The sequence below is a fragment of the Maniola jurtina genome, chromosome 17 (genome assembly GCF_905333055.1).
Source record: "Maniola jurtina chromosome 17, ilManJurt1.1, whole genome shotgun sequence".
NCBI classification, from domain to species: Eukaryota; Metazoa; Arthropoda; class Insecta; order Lepidoptera; family Nymphalidae; genus Maniola; species Maniola jurtina.
Window position 1 is genome coordinate 1858223 of NC_060045.1, and position 16019 is coordinate 1874241.

Sequence of the window (16019 nt, forward strand, 5' to 3'; positions counted from 1 at the left end):
GCCAATGTGTAACCAACCTGTGCGAAGCCGGGTCTATTGAGCTAGTAACTATTTTAACAAATAATATTATTAAGCGGAATTTACATTACGAAATTAGTGGCACGACATTAATTTCACTAATAATACGTTTCTATATCACTAATTTCGTACTACTAACTTCGTAATGTGAATTCCGCTTTACGTGTGCCTGTATAACAGATGACGTTTTACAATAATTTTGATTAGTTATTATAAATTTATAAAGAAAACGCTAAATATGAATTATACATTTTTTACCTATTGCTATATTAAACCCACAATCTCAAAGTAATAACAACAATTGGCACAAGGCTAACCACATTCAGTTTTTTAATTTTTAAAAGTAAGTAAATAATTTATGGATTTTTTACTGGGTAAAACCTTACGTAGTTAGGCACCTAACTATTTATTACCTATCAAAAATGATTTAGGTACACAGGGGTGGTTGGAAATTAAAATCATTTTAAGGACATGTTTCACAACCTCCAGATAAAATTTATAATATAATTTTGGCGTTATGACAGTTTCTGTATTGGGAATCTGTCAAAAATGTCAAATTTATCTGTTAGATAAAGTTTATCTTGAGGTTGTGAAACAGGCCCTAAATATAAGTAATTTTACCTCAGACAGCAAAAATAAATTTTAACTAAATAATGGTTTATATCATGTAATCACTTCCAGTTTAATTGGGAGTGGGCTAAAAAATTGTTTTATATAAGTACTTACTTATTAAAAAATCTCCCAAATATTTACACATTCATAGTTCATACAAGATAGCAATAAGTAAGAAATATATAATCATGAAATAAATTCAAAGGCAATTTTAATTTTTCTTATCAATCAGACTACAATCCCATATCATTTAGAATTATTTATAGGAAGGTTTGCGCCTTTTCCTGAATTTATAATGAATATTATGCATACAATTATTTACAGGTACGTATTTTTTTATAACAACAGTGTAAAATTTCTTGTTTCCATTAAAATAATACCTTGAAGGTTGACTTCGATGCCGATTTTGATGTTTTTCTCTAAACTTAAGAGTTTGCTCAGACTTTGCCTTACGGAGTTAAAACGAGACAGATTTATATCTCAACATAAATCTGTCTTAATAACTCTGTCCTCAGTCTCAGCAAAATCAAAGTAAATACCCACGACCTTTGGATCTCAAACATTAAGCTGCATCTTTTTCTAACGGTGCATTTACATAAAAATGGCCGTCGCAGACATTTTTTACGCCTGTTGTTATGTGGCGGCTACATTAAGGTTAACATCAATGCCCAACAACGCCATAATTATCGCGATAATCAACGTGTTAAACTGAGTGGCCACACTTGAATGGTTAACGTCTAATGTCAGTTGAATTGGGGTTAAAATCGTCTAACGACAAACAGCATTATGTGAATGCCGATGTACGTTGATCGTAGTTAGGTACATCTGCGTTTAACGGGAAACGCCGTTGAACATCGCGATGTGGCTGGACATTAATGACATCGACAAGTTTGACATAATTCGCTACTACACGCTTGCGAGACAAAACAGGAAACGAATGTGTGAAAAAGAAGCTCGCGTCTGTATAGGCTTAAACCAGTAAGTTTTTAATGTAACATATTGTTAAAAATAATAATTAAAACACGCAAAACCACTAAATTCAGTTTAGAGAAATGCCATCTAAATCGGCACCGTAAAATAAAAAGAGGGTTATATTTTGCGACTGTCAGTTTTCTTTAGCAAAAACTTACAAAGGTTAATCATTCACACATTGAGATCACAGGAGTATGTCATACCCTGGCAAATCACCGAATGCGCTAAAACCCCGAAGCACTACACCCTTTATCATATGTTTACGACACTAAAATTAAAATTTGATTTAAAATCCGATATCATGTATATTTTTTTAAATTAAAGGTCTTTATTTAGTATTAAACTTGAGATTTTACAGGTAGGTTTCTCTATACCTCCAAAGAATCTTTAAAAAGAGTTAGGTTGAGCTTTAAAGAGCACACTTTGACTTTGCTCAGACTTAAGACACTGTTAAAACGAGACAGCGTTATACCGCTGGCATAAATCTGTCTCGTTTTAACTGAAACTTAAGTCTAAGCAAAGTCAAAGTGCGTTCTATTGATTTCAACCGAAAATTCACAGAAAATAAGTAAAAGAGTTGCTTAATATGTCTTATCCAAACTTAAGTAAATTTAAGGATGGTTCATACTTTAAATTTTAATTTAATACCTAACAATAGAGCTGAAATATTTAAAGAATTATTATTATTTTAGTCCTTTATTAACAAAAAAAATATTTTAGTGACTAAAAATTAAATAGTGGTACTAAAATATGTAAAATATTTAAATAAAATTTAATTTACAATGGTAGGATAAAAACATTTTAATAAATAAACAGTAAGTATAATTTAATAAAATACTTCACTTTTATTCTTACAAATATTAGGAATAAGTATCCAAAATAAATTTTACCTTTCATGATTTTTTTCTTTAGGTATTCTATACTTATTTTGAAAATGTCCACATCCAAAAAGAGGTTCAAGAGGATGTTCTTAATGAGTTTCGACTTTCATGATAAAAAAATCAAAACAACTGTAGATATTGTGACGAGATTACTACCATTTTCGTAAAAAAATGTGTATTGTCTATAAACGTAGATAAAAGGTTCTAGTTAGGGTTTTTAGGCGCCTAATCTATTTTTAGGGTTATTACAGCCTTACATTCGCTCACGTTGTCGTACCATATTATATAAAGTAAGCATTTACATGGAACTCTCACTGTCTCTACATTTTTTTTTTATTCTAATGGGACCCAAGCTAAAATAAATCTGACATTGTGACCGATTTTCTTATCACAATATTTCTAATTTCTAAACTAAAATGACACGTCTAAATCTAGTGCTATCCTTTTCCGCCGGCAACAATATGAAAGGGATAGGAATAAATGTAAACGTGTCATTTTAGTTTAGAGATAAATGCTATCCTTTTCCACAGGCAACAGTATGAAAGGGATAACAATTTTAGACGTGTCATTTTAGTTTAGTTTAGAGATTTGTCTACAACGGAATTAGCCACAATATTAAAGGTAAGTAGGTAAAAAGTAAAAGGAAATATGGCGTTGCTTTGAAAGAAAAAACTGTTTAAAAGAATCACAAATTAGAACTCTGATAGATCGCATTTAGAACTCTGGAAGAATCCCGGAAAAGTGATTATCGATAGAGTCGGTTAGGAAATAGGTACTAAAGAAACCTTTTCTCTAAATTGAATATCGACGAATTCCTTTATCTGATGGTTATCCATTATCTCCATTATTTATTTTTTTAAATTTCAAAATAAACGCCTGGGTTAATTGAAACTAAATTTTTGTATACCATATAAAAAAATTCACTTTGCATCGCTACCCGAATCCCAATACTTTATAATCATAAAGAGAATATTTTGATTTACAACCTACAGAGTCTTGGCAGAAATAACAAATAACATTTTCTCAGCTTAAAATATTTACAACTGGCTTCGATTCGGACAAGCTAAACTTTGAGAAACCAACATTAAACTAAGGTTTAGTACAAATTAGTTAACACCCGACTTGTTATTGTCGATTAATCGACTATGCGATCGACTTTTAATATTATTTTTTATTGCCAATAATCAACTAATGTGATTGAAATAAAACACAAACTAAAATGAAAAGAAAAGATACACTAAATTAAAATTAGTTTTGCGTCCTTTTTTCCAAACTGTGGAATCAACTCCCCTCTGCGGTATTTCCATTAGATTACAAGATGGTGTTATTCAAGAAGCGCACAAACAAATTCCTGAAAGGTCAGCAACGCATTGGCGGTTCCTCAGGTTCTGCAAATGTTCATGGGCGGCGGTAATCACTTAACATCAGGTGACTCGCCTGCTCGTTTGCTCGCTATTTTTATAAAAAATAAAAAATAGTATAGTGTTAGTTATATCCAAATTGGAGCCATAAAAGTAAACAGAATAATTTACCACTGATAAGACGAATCCGATTATTCCAACAAACATTGCATTTAGCACCATTTTATGAAGAGAGTGTGAGAGGACATTGAAACTTTTCTATCGAAAAAATATGTTACAAGTTACAACCTACACATGGATTAAGCATTAATTTCAATAGTGAAAAGATAGCAAATAAATACTTCTTAGCTGATAAAACAAAAAAAGAATATGTCTACTGTCATTTTTACCTAAGTATACTCATTATTGCTCTGTGTACCTTTAAGTTCGGCATATGAAACATATTTTATTTCACAAAATTAAATATATTTTAGTTGGAAATTAAGAGTATAATATCTACAGTCATATTTTCTGGAAACTTGCTTTTACTTATTATCGGCAACGTTTATAATTTAACTAAATTTCCATTGAAATTAAAAACTAAATTTCGTGACAACTTTTATCTTTTATACATTGGAATATCATTTAGCAGCTAAGAAAGTTCCATAAAATGTTTATTTATAGATTTATGTATAATAGTTTGGACATAATATATATATACGTTGCTGGTAACACAAGCCAAAATTCGAATATTTCATACACTTGTAGTCTTGTATTTATTTATTTCGTAATTCTTAAAAAAATGGCTAAGCCATTTCAGAAAACTAAAACATATATAAAGTAGAATAAAAAAAAATAAGTATATTTAAAACAACTGTCCTTTGAAAACCGCTACATAAACAACATAGTTGCCAATAAATAATCAAATTATATTATAATATTTACAATTAACCACTAGGTTAGCCAAGCCAAAAATTATTATAGCACCAAAATACGTGATTCAGTAACGGTACTGACAGAAAAGTTTCATAATAATTATTATCATATATATTATATATACTATGTCTTATATGTTACACATACGGGCATACAGTATGTATCTAATTCTATTGTTTAAAATAAGTTACTCATATTACACTCGTCTGTGGTACCTATGTGAATAATATATAAGTATTATTAAAAAGTAAAATGGTAATTTTTTTTTCGAAAAGTCTCTTGACTAGAGATACAATCTTATCTAGAAATGAAATACCGTATAACGACTAACGATCTACAACTTAACAGCACTCTGAAAGGAATTATATATATCCAAGAAAAAAACATTGTCTATACACGTTTGAGCTTTGCCAAAATATAAAACAGTCACTTCCAAAAAGTGAAATCTCATTTCACATTTCTATAATCTATGCCCGAGACATTACCGGGTAAACCGGAATGGCGCGAAAGCCACCATATTAGATTTGAACAATAAAAAAATCGAAAATTTAATTCGATAAATTTCACAGATTGCGACTCAACCTATATTTATGTAGCCCCGTTATTCATAACCATTATTTAACTAATAAAAAATTAAGTCGATTAAATCGGTTATGAATAGGACAATTTACAATAACATCTAACGATCACATTGATCATGATCACATTACGTCAAAATTAAGGCTTCTAAAAACAGCTAAGAAAATCACAAGTTGCTTTTTGCAACGAGAAAGTTACGTATTAGGTACGTAAAAATGTTGCGTGACCGCAAAAAAAATAAAAAATGCACTCTTACTGGCAAAGGTTATGAAAAACTATATAATATTTAGTTGGATAAAACCATCAAAGTAAAATAGAAAATGCTAAAACTCCATTTTGGCCTACTTAAAACATTTTAAATTGTGATGTAAGACTAAGGCTAAATGTCATAATGCCGAAGATTTACAACCGAGTTTTTCTCAAAATATATTAGTAAAAATTCTACATATAATAGAATATAGACAGAAAAATCATTACCTAATAGATTTATTCAGGCAGTGATTATGCACACTGTTTTTTCTTTTTTTTTTCAATTATTATTGCTCCGAAGTCCAGACTCGAAATTAGGTACTGAAACCTTGAAAAGCTTACGTTTTCTTATTTTAGCCAAATATTTTATATACAATGAGGTAGAACACGGGCTATAAGTCTTATAACCCTTAATTAATATTATGACAGCTTTGTAATAAACATATTATTCTAAGCGATTTTACTCTATATTTTGTATAGGGCTTACTTACGAACATTTCTTAGGCCGACCTGCATTAACTTTAACGAAGACATTGTCTAGGGCTTTTACGCATGAATTTAGCTTATATACATCGTAACGTGTAATAATTATGAATTTGCAATACATCATAGTCACAATTCATCGAGAATTCCAAATATTGATTCCACTTGATTCTTGAACTCTGTTCCAACATCCGAAACAACCATCAAAGGTAAGCCATAATATGGTTATGAATTTATGCAAATAGATAAGTGAATTACAAAAAAACTATTATTTTATGTTATTTGGTATAACTGAGGTTTTTATACAGAGTTATTTCATACATATTAAATGTTTCTTCACTACGGACTATGGATTATGAATATTGAATCAATTTAATATGTCTGTCTGTATTCTAAATGGTAACAAGAAAGAAAAATAATAGGGTAGGTGAACACAATACCTAATCGTACGTTAAAACTTAAAAATAACCCTGTATAAATTATGCTTATGGTTGTAGGATTTAAAAACTATTTTATTTATTTATATTACGTGAGTATTATGTTATTATTGAAAAGCAGAGATGAGGTTATACAAAAAAGGTAACAGCAGTACCTTCAGAATGGCACACATTAAAAAAGACTACAAGGTCAATCTGTAAATTATGTAAAAAAACTTATAAATTCAATAAACTGTACTTCAATGATTATGTACAAGTTTTGTATCTGTATCCAGCAGCATTTTTTTAACATCATCATCTGTAAATTCAATTTGATCAAACCTTAGACAATAGAGTTTCATAAAACCTTATCGCATCGCAACAGCTGTCACAGATTAACAATAATAATAATATATCAAAGATTTGAAAAAGTTTTTTAAATGTAGGCATATTTACACGGCGCGGCGGCACGTCATTAAACCTCAATTCTTTCACCATTTTGTACTCTGAAGACGCAATGTCTTAGCGTTCATCACTTTCACTTGAATCGTAACCTGACGATCACTCGCGTTGGTCAACACGGCGGGCGTTCGGGATCCTCGGCTGGAGAAGAGTACGGTTCTTGCTTCGTTTCTATCCTCTCTTCTAAGGCTCGCTCTCGTCGTTCTATCTCCCTTTCTCTTTCCTGAAGGTTCACTTCACGCCGCGCCAGTTCCTCTTCTCTTTCGTTCAGCTGTCGTTCTCTTTCCGACAACCTGGCTTCTGCGTCTAGCAGCCGCGCTGTTAGTTCTGGATCCGAGGGCGGAGGGGACGTAGACGATGTAACGTCATCTACAGGGGGTGTTAGTGGTTTTAAAGCTACATTTGGCTGGAAGTCTTGCTCGAACCTAGTGCAATCTGCCACGCGGACAACTCTTTCTGGATGCTGTAACTCTGGTTCTCTCTTTCCCCAGGGCCTGAAGGCAGGCACTGTTCTGTATCGCAGATGCGCATAGGGGTCGAGATATATCGCGTAGCTATAGTCTTCACTCCTGGCTTTCTTTGGAGGGGACTCTGCTGGCTCAGGCTTGCACACCACCGTCTCCACAACCTGGAATTGAGAAAAGAAATATTGACTATTTGACTCGCTGCATTTTGGGACTTAAAATAACCTGGGAGGGGATAAATGTATATCTGTGCTAATGGTACGACATTATTTTAGTTTTATAGTGTAGTTCTTATATCTATCTATATATAGTATCTTTGTAATCGGTACTATTTTAGTTACATTGTAGATTGTTATTTATTAAATATTTATTCAGTTATTTGTTCCTGAGATATAATGTTATTTGTCTCGTACAACTGAGGAAAACATCTACGTCAAGGCACGGGTTTTGCAATCATAAACAGTGACGCCGAGACAAGGAGAAAGTCTACTGATAAGCGTGAATTTACTGTGTACTGTCGATCACTCAATAACAATGTTATTTGTTGTTGAGTTAGTAGGTACATACCTACCCAGAATCTAATAGAGCAAAACTAATATATTATTATGTAGTAAGTATGTACGTGAAGTTACGCTGCAGTCATTACAAATAATATGTATATCTATCGGTTGTGTGTTATTAATGTTTTGCTTTTAAACCCTACATTCGTATTTTCAGTATTCAAAAATTTGCGATTCATCCGTGGTTCGATTTCACTCATTGAAGTAGTTTTCATCCACAAAATATTACTTCCAAATTGACAGGTATACCTAAAAGTAGTGCTATTATTTTCCACCGCGAATATTGAGAATAGGGTAGCACTAATTTTAGACAATCAATTTACTTGATTAAATTTTGAAAATTTAGAGAGGATAAAAATCAATTATTTCTTTTTAAAGAATATTAGCCATGCTTATCATGATTAATACTCCGCTTTCCCCTCCAATTAAGCATAAAGCTTGTGCCAATGGGGACGACAATAGTGCAACGGGTGGGGTTTGAACCGCCGACCTTTAGGAATTCAGTACGCTCCTCAACCGTTGAGCTATCGAGGCTTTAGTTTAGAGATTTTAGATGAGAAATACGTATCACGCTAGAAATTCTAAAATCTATCCATACGAAAGCGCCACAACATAGGATCCCGCCCGCATTACGTAATGCAGGTAGGTTGCCTGTTCCTACCTCCTACCCGGGGGTAGAGTGGGGAAGGGGGTGCAGAAGCGTCATTGTGAGGCTCTGGTGGAGGGGGTTGGGGTGTGTGAGCTCAGCTTATGTAGGTCGCACGGGGTGCAGACGACCCCCAGACGCGACCTCACCCTGCCCTGATGACGCGCGACACTGGAAACAAACCCCTTAGATATAATATATCTATACCTTATTGAGGTAGATATAGCTTGAGCCGCGACATTTTACTCTTGGGAGCCAGGACACGTCCGTACCGTGCTTTTTAGAATTCCATACCTAAAGCGTGAAAACGTAGCCCTATTAATGTCACTCTGCTGTCTGTCTGTCTGCCTGTTTGTCCGTCTGTCTGTCTGTCCGGAACATGTCACAGGTCTCTAGCTCGTAAACGAAATGAATTTTTTTATTTGGTGTAAGACGTTGACCCGAACTCAAATATTGAATTAGAAATTTTATTAAATTATTTTTATAATGCTGCTGCTACTGCTACTATACGGCTACTAATCTCAATGAAAACTAGCCAACTAAGCAAGAGATATGTACGCAAACACAAGCAAATGCTCTGTCCCATAAACATAGTCCGTCTGGTCATGGAACGGCAATCCGACACGACCGGAGAGGCATCAGGTGCACCGCGCAGGACCAACGTATTCTTCAAGGTATAGAGAGCATATAGAGACTAAACAACTACGCAGAAATATTAGAGTAAGTATTACCTAAATATATAGATACGTTACGAGCACGGTGTAATCTTTTATGAGCGCTAACTCGCCAACAAAAAAAAAAAAAAAAATATTATAACGCACTAGTACCCAAATGCAGGTGCTCTAAATTCCCTCATTCTCATAGTCCGATGGGACAGTAACTCCAACAAACCGATCATAGAAGCGTAGAGACATCAGGCATAGGGTCAACGTACAGGGCACAGGCACGGTAATATACCATTACCGTGGCACAGGCCTGTAGTCTGTACGCTCTCTCTAAATCTGAGATCTCATGATACGTATATACTTTGCTCAGGCCTCAGACTCAAGACTAAAACGGGTATAATCTATACTAATAAATAAAATTGGAGTGTCTGTCTGTAATTTCGAAATAACTACCTCATATTAAGCTCATATGGTTATTTGAACGATACCAACACACGTTTCTAAAATTTTTGTCTGTCTGTCTGTCTGTCTGTCTGTCTGTTTGAAAAGGCTAATCTTTGGAACGGCTGGACCGATTTTGACGGGGTTTTCACAGACAAGTAGAGAATTGACCAGGGAGTAACATAGGCTACTTTTTTAACCGACTTTCAAAAAGGGAGTTGTGTTTTTCTACCTATGTACACCGAAATCTCCGAGATTTCTGAACCGATTTGCGTCATTTCTTTTTTAATCGATAGAGGAACTTCGCGACATTGTTTCATAAAAAATTTGGAGTCCAACTCCTCAATCCTGATGCTGCAGGGGATCTGACCAATCCACGCGGGCGAAGCTGCGGGCATCAGCTAGTAATCACATAAATCTGTCTAAAAACTATATGTAGTTAAAGTCAATGCAGTACAAAGTCAGAGTAAGTTAGATCTCAACCGTTAGCCGTTAATTACCACCATTTTCTCAACTACAGAGAAAAACCTAATAGCAAATTTTATTATTGTCACATTATTGGGTTAATAACAAATAATTCGAACCCGGAAACTCACGTAGAGTATAATAATCCCACCAAAAACATTTCATGTAAAATGTTGCCAAGACTCACAAGTTCATAATGCTTTCACTGTTAAAAAGTTATGAGATCTCTAGTAGAGCCAAGCCCCTAGCTGAGCTTAGAATTGTGCTGGCCATGGGACCTATCCCAAGTCCAAAGTATATAGCTCTTAAATGCTCTTGAGTATATCTCATTTATAACAATAAAGAACAAATAACTCTACTTACAAGCTCTGATTTTACAAACCCTAAATCTTGGTTAAAAAAGGACGGCTTGGCCGTTTAATGTTCGTGGTACTTTTATCTGATATGACATTTAAGCCCGGAATAGCTTGTGCGACAATCATGAAGTATAATAAAAATTAGTAATTGTCGAACAAACTATTCCTTATGACCTTAATATAATATGTTATGTCATGTAATAGTTTCACGAACATTAAACGGCCAAGCCGTACTTTTTTAACCAAGATTTAGGGTTTGTAAAATCAGAGCTTGTAAGTAGAGTTATTTGTTCTTTATTGTTATAAATGAGATATACTCAAGAGCATTTAAGAGCTATATACTTTGGACTTGGGATAGGTCCCATGGCCAGCACAATTCTAAGCTCAGCTAGGGGCTTGGCTCTACTAGAGATCTCATAACTTTTTAACAGTGAAAGCATTATGAACTTGTGAGTCTTGGCAACATTTTACATGAAATGTTTTTGGTGGGATTTCATTTCTTTTTGGCAGGTGCCCTAGATTTTTTTTTTGGATCTATTTTTTGTAGGTACCTACATCATTTTCATGGCCCACTCTCTATTGTTACCTCTTTTTTTAAAAGCTTTTATTCCACTTGCAATGTATGTAGCTATGTTTTTTTGGGTGGAATCTTGCAACTCAATTTTAAAGCAGATACATATATCAGATTTCGGTCTTTTAGGACTGTTCAGGAAACACATTTTTTAAATGTACAGACTGGGAAAAGTTTATTTTCCTGTTGTTTGAATGAAATCCCTAGCCTACATACCAAATTTCAGTCTTCTAGGACTTAGGGAAGTACTTTAGAACTTTTGACTAGAGGGATTTTGAATGGCAATAAATCTGAAACCATAACAGGTAGACAATTGATACTTGGTACGTTTGATAAGTCTGTCAAGGACATATTATTCTGAAAATATCAGCATTCTAGCGATAGACTTTACAAATAATTTGCTTCCCCCATACGTGGGAGTGGAGGGGGAAAATTTCGAATTTCTTAATTTTCCTGTAGTTTGTATGCAATTTCTAGTGTACACACCAAATTTCAGTCTTCTAGGACTTCGGGAAGTACCCTAGAATTACAGACTAGAAGTTTTGACTGTCAATAAATCTGAAACTATAAAGGCTAGACAATTGATACTCAATGCGTTTAATAAATCTGCCCAGAACATCTTATCCTGAAAATATCAGCATTCTAGCGACAGAATTTACTGATTTGCTTCACCCATAAGAGGAGTAGAGGGGGGGCATTTCCAATTTCTTAATTTTCCTGTAGTTTGTAGTCAATTTCTAGTCTACATACCAAATTTCAGTCTTCTAGGACTTCGGGAAGTACCTTAGAGGTTTTGAGTAGAGGTTTTGATGATCATCAGTGAGGGACGAAATCGGCGTATTTTAGGTATCAATAAATCTGTAACCATAAAAGCTAGATATTTGATACTTGATATATTTGGTAAATTTGCTAAGGACACCTTATACTGAAAATTTCAGCTTTCTAGCGTCTTCCAGACCGAAGTTATGACGGGTCGAAAATACGGCGAAACACTTCGAGAAAAAGGTACGTAGCGCCCCGGCCGCCGTTTGGCTCGTCTTGGCGGGGGCACTGCCGTGCCCCCTGATTATGTATTCTCGGAACAATAAGTAGGTTCTTCAATAAACACTCGCCAAAATGTTTATAGATTTTTTTGTTTCAATGTGTATTGAAAAATATCTGTAGCTGGTATTGCTTATTATATTATTCTGTGGTATTGCGCAATATTATGACAAAGGTATTGAAGGTATTTTCGTATTTTTGGCGGTAAAATTATGCCTACAGCAGGAATAGACAAAACAACTTCGACATCCATTACCGAACGAACCGACAGATTATAAAACATTTCGTAGGGCTGCCGTGTTAACAAAATTATTTAAAAAAACTTAAAAAAAAAAATATTAGGTATAATAGGTACTCATTAAGTACACAAATCTTATCATTTGGCATTCCGAACCAGTGATAAATTTTTCTGACGATAAGCATTTATAAAAGTTTATTTGAATAAAAAATATTTCTTTTCAAATAAACTATTATATAATACTAGAGGATGCCCGCGACTTCGTCCGCGTGGATTTAGATTTTTATAGATCCCGTGGGAACTGTTTGTTTTTCCGGAACAAAAAGTTGCCTATTTCGATTACAGGGACGCAAGCTACCTCGGTACCAAATTCATACAAATCGGTTAAGTGGATAGGTCTTTAGGAATCCCGCGGGAACTCTTTGATTTTGCGGGATAAAAAGTAGCCTATGTCCGTCCCCGGGATATAAGCTAACCCTGTACCAAATTTCGTCAGAATCGGTTACGCTGTTGGTCCATGAAAAGATAGCAGACAGACAGACAGGTAGGCAGACAGACAGACAGACACACTTTCGCATTTGTAATATTATTATGGATTAGGATTATACATTAATATACTTGCACCACCTACCGCTAAAATCTATAGCTATGTCTTTTACACCATTTTCTTAACTGGGAAGAGATAAGGCCGCCAAATTGTACTACCTGGCTATATTTTTGTGTGTGTTTTTCTGTAATAATTTTGTGGTGAACCATAAAAGTATATTCATTCATCCATTAATTCATTTGTTTTTGCAACCTGGCAACCCTGCGGTCATCATCAATGAGCGCGTTTGTTATGACAGCGCACGAAATGGCGCGAATTCTCGTCGGCCGCCATTTTCCCGCGAGCACCAGTTACTTCATTAAAAGCTTGTACATTTCGTTTATTACGAGATTAATGAGTCAGACGTGTTTATTTTAAAAGTCTACAGATATAGGCTAGCAATACCCAACGCATTGATTTTGAGAAAGGACGAGGCCTCCGACAAAGAATCAAGGTGGACATGACATCATAAAAATTAAATTAAAAATTTAAAAAACCCCCGACACATAAACCTCTAAAAAGTAAAAAAATAATAGGTAAATATGTATGGGCCCTTTAAGAATAGTATAAATAGTAAAGTTTTTATCCAAGCGCTATGATAAACTATGAAAGTCATCTATTGTAGAAAGAATAGTCTTTAGCGGTCCCCCGACGCAACGAACGCTTGGATAAAAACTTTACTATTTATACTATTCTTAAAGGGCCCATACATATTTACCTATTATTTTTTTACTTTTTAGAGGTTTATGTGTCGGGGGTTTTTTAAATTTTTAATTTAATTTTTATTTCACGCTTTTTAAACTTTATTCATAAATTACCGTTTATTTGTGCCATTCTAAAACCCAATTTCTATAATAATATAAATCCAATAAGGCAGCTAATATCTCTTCAAAAGTAACATCAACGTTATGTTAATTATACGTTCCATGAAATATTTTTGACCGAACATCACTAAATCAAGAATTATCTGAATGACTCACATAGTTTAACACGACCAAAACGAAATATCTGTTTCTAACATGTCGTTGCTTTAAAAATGTACCCATTTTACGTAGTCGTATAATAGTTCGCTTTTCAAGATATACCTACGATTAAATTGAAATCGACTTTCACCCGATGAAATAAGGAATAAAGTGGCTTGTATTTCATTTTGTTTGTTATTGCATGTCAAATTTTTATTTGACATAACTTTCAAAAACCGGTCAAGTGCGAGTCTGCCTCACACATGAAGAGTTCCGTACAAGTTTTTTTTTATGTAATGACAATTCAGTTGTCGGATTTTTCTCTTTACTTGGGCCACAGGAGTAGAGTGCTTGGGCTATAAGATATTGCTACCTGCCTTTCATGATTCTACGTAAACGGGAAGTACCCAATTTATAAGTTTTGATTCTCTTGAAAGATGACACACAGACAGACAACGAATTGGTGAAGGAAAACACCGTCAGGAAACCTGCATGCTTGAGAGTTGGCCATAATGCTCCCTCAAAGGTGCGTGAGGTGTGCCAATACGTGCTTTTCCAGTGTGGTAGCTTCTCATTCTGAGAGGAGACTTGTGCTCAGTAGTGAGCCGGCGATGGGTTGATCCTGATGATGATGAATTTTAAACGTATTTTGTCAAAGTAAATAAGCTGATGACGTATGGAGCAGAAACGTGGACACTGACAGTTGGCCTCGTCCACAAACTAAAAGTCGCTCAGCGCGCTATGGAGCGAGCTATGTTGGGTATTACTCTCAGGGATAAAATCCGGAACGAGGAAATTCGCAGGAGAACAAAAGCGACCGACATAGCTCAAAGGATTAGCAAGCTGAAGTGGCAATGGGCAGGCCATGTCTGTCGCAGAACCGACGGCCGTTGGGGCAGACGTGTTCTGGAGTGGAGACCGCGTACCGGTAAGCGCAGTGTGGGACGACCTCCAGCCCGCTGGATCGATGACCTGCAGAAGGTGGTGGGGAGCGGGTGGATGAGGAAGGCGGAGGACCGTGTTTGGTGGCGCGCTCTTGGAAAGGCCTATGTCCAGCAGTGGACGCTTACAGGCTGATGGATAGATGGATGGATGAAATAAGCTGAGTTCAAGCAGATAAAATAAAAAGAAGGTGCGCCTAATGCATCATCCAAACCTGCGCGACAAAGCGACTACGATGCGGGAACCTCAGCCGCGCGGAGGGTCATCGCCTCCTACGATATTTAATGGTGCCATGCACACCTACGCGACTACAACAGTCGAGGCTACATCTTTTTTTTTCTACAGATACCTACTGAACCCTAAAAATAGTTTGACTATGGTTTGGGTTTGGGTTGATTGTTCGTGGCCTTTGGTTGACTGTTGGATATTATAATTGAATTGATGTTTTCTCGTTTAACTGTGATTATAATATTTTATAAATTAGAAACTCCGCGCCTACGATCCAAAGTATCGGAGTTTTCCAAAACATTATTTTCAAATAAATAATTATGTATCTAGGCAACGTCCATCTTGACAACTAGACATTTGCCAATTGACATAATATTATGAACCTCTGTTACAATAGTGAAAGATCCCAGGGCCACCAGCCGTCACGTATTTTCTGACGAACGAAATGTGGACGATTGAGTAGTGTTACTATGTACTAAGAACGCATGCCTACAGACCTGCTAGCTTGCTTAGACGGCCAATTTTCAGGTATCAGGTAATCAAGGTACATAAAAACATTACTTACCTCACGTAAATTCTCCAATTTTTTTAATTTTTAGCAGATTTTTTTTAATATTAATAATTAATTGACATAAGTAAACTATAAGAGAGTGAGAGAGAAGTCAATATATCCTAATACATGTCTTACTCAGTCTCATGCGCGTAGATAATGATGCCCTCGCGCTCAAACCCACAGAGGCATTAAAATTGAATTTAGGGGATGATTGGCCCTCTGGATCGGTCTGTCTTCTTGTAAAAGGTTTTAAAATAGTGGTCTGGTGGACATATATAAAAATGGAGCATCAGAATTTACGTGCAGTTAAGTAATTACTTATTTTGGGAGCTTTAAAGCGTCTGCAAAGCAAT

General features: G+C 35.1%; 1 protein-coding gene across 1 annotated transcript in view; it reads right to left on the bottom strand.

Moving 5' to 3' along the window:
- Positions 1-970: 970 nt before the first annotated feature.
- The window catches only part of LOC123874076 (ski oncogene), a 133565-nt gene continuing 118516 nt past the window's right edge, over positions 971-16019 (bottom strand). Inside the window, exon 2 of the mRNA XM_045919249.1 lies at positions 971-7576. Within this exon, the coding sequence (XP_045775205.1) occupies positions 7061-7576 (516 nt within the window). The 3' untranslated portion in view covers positions 971-7060. The remainder of the gene's footprint in view (positions 7577-16019) is intronic.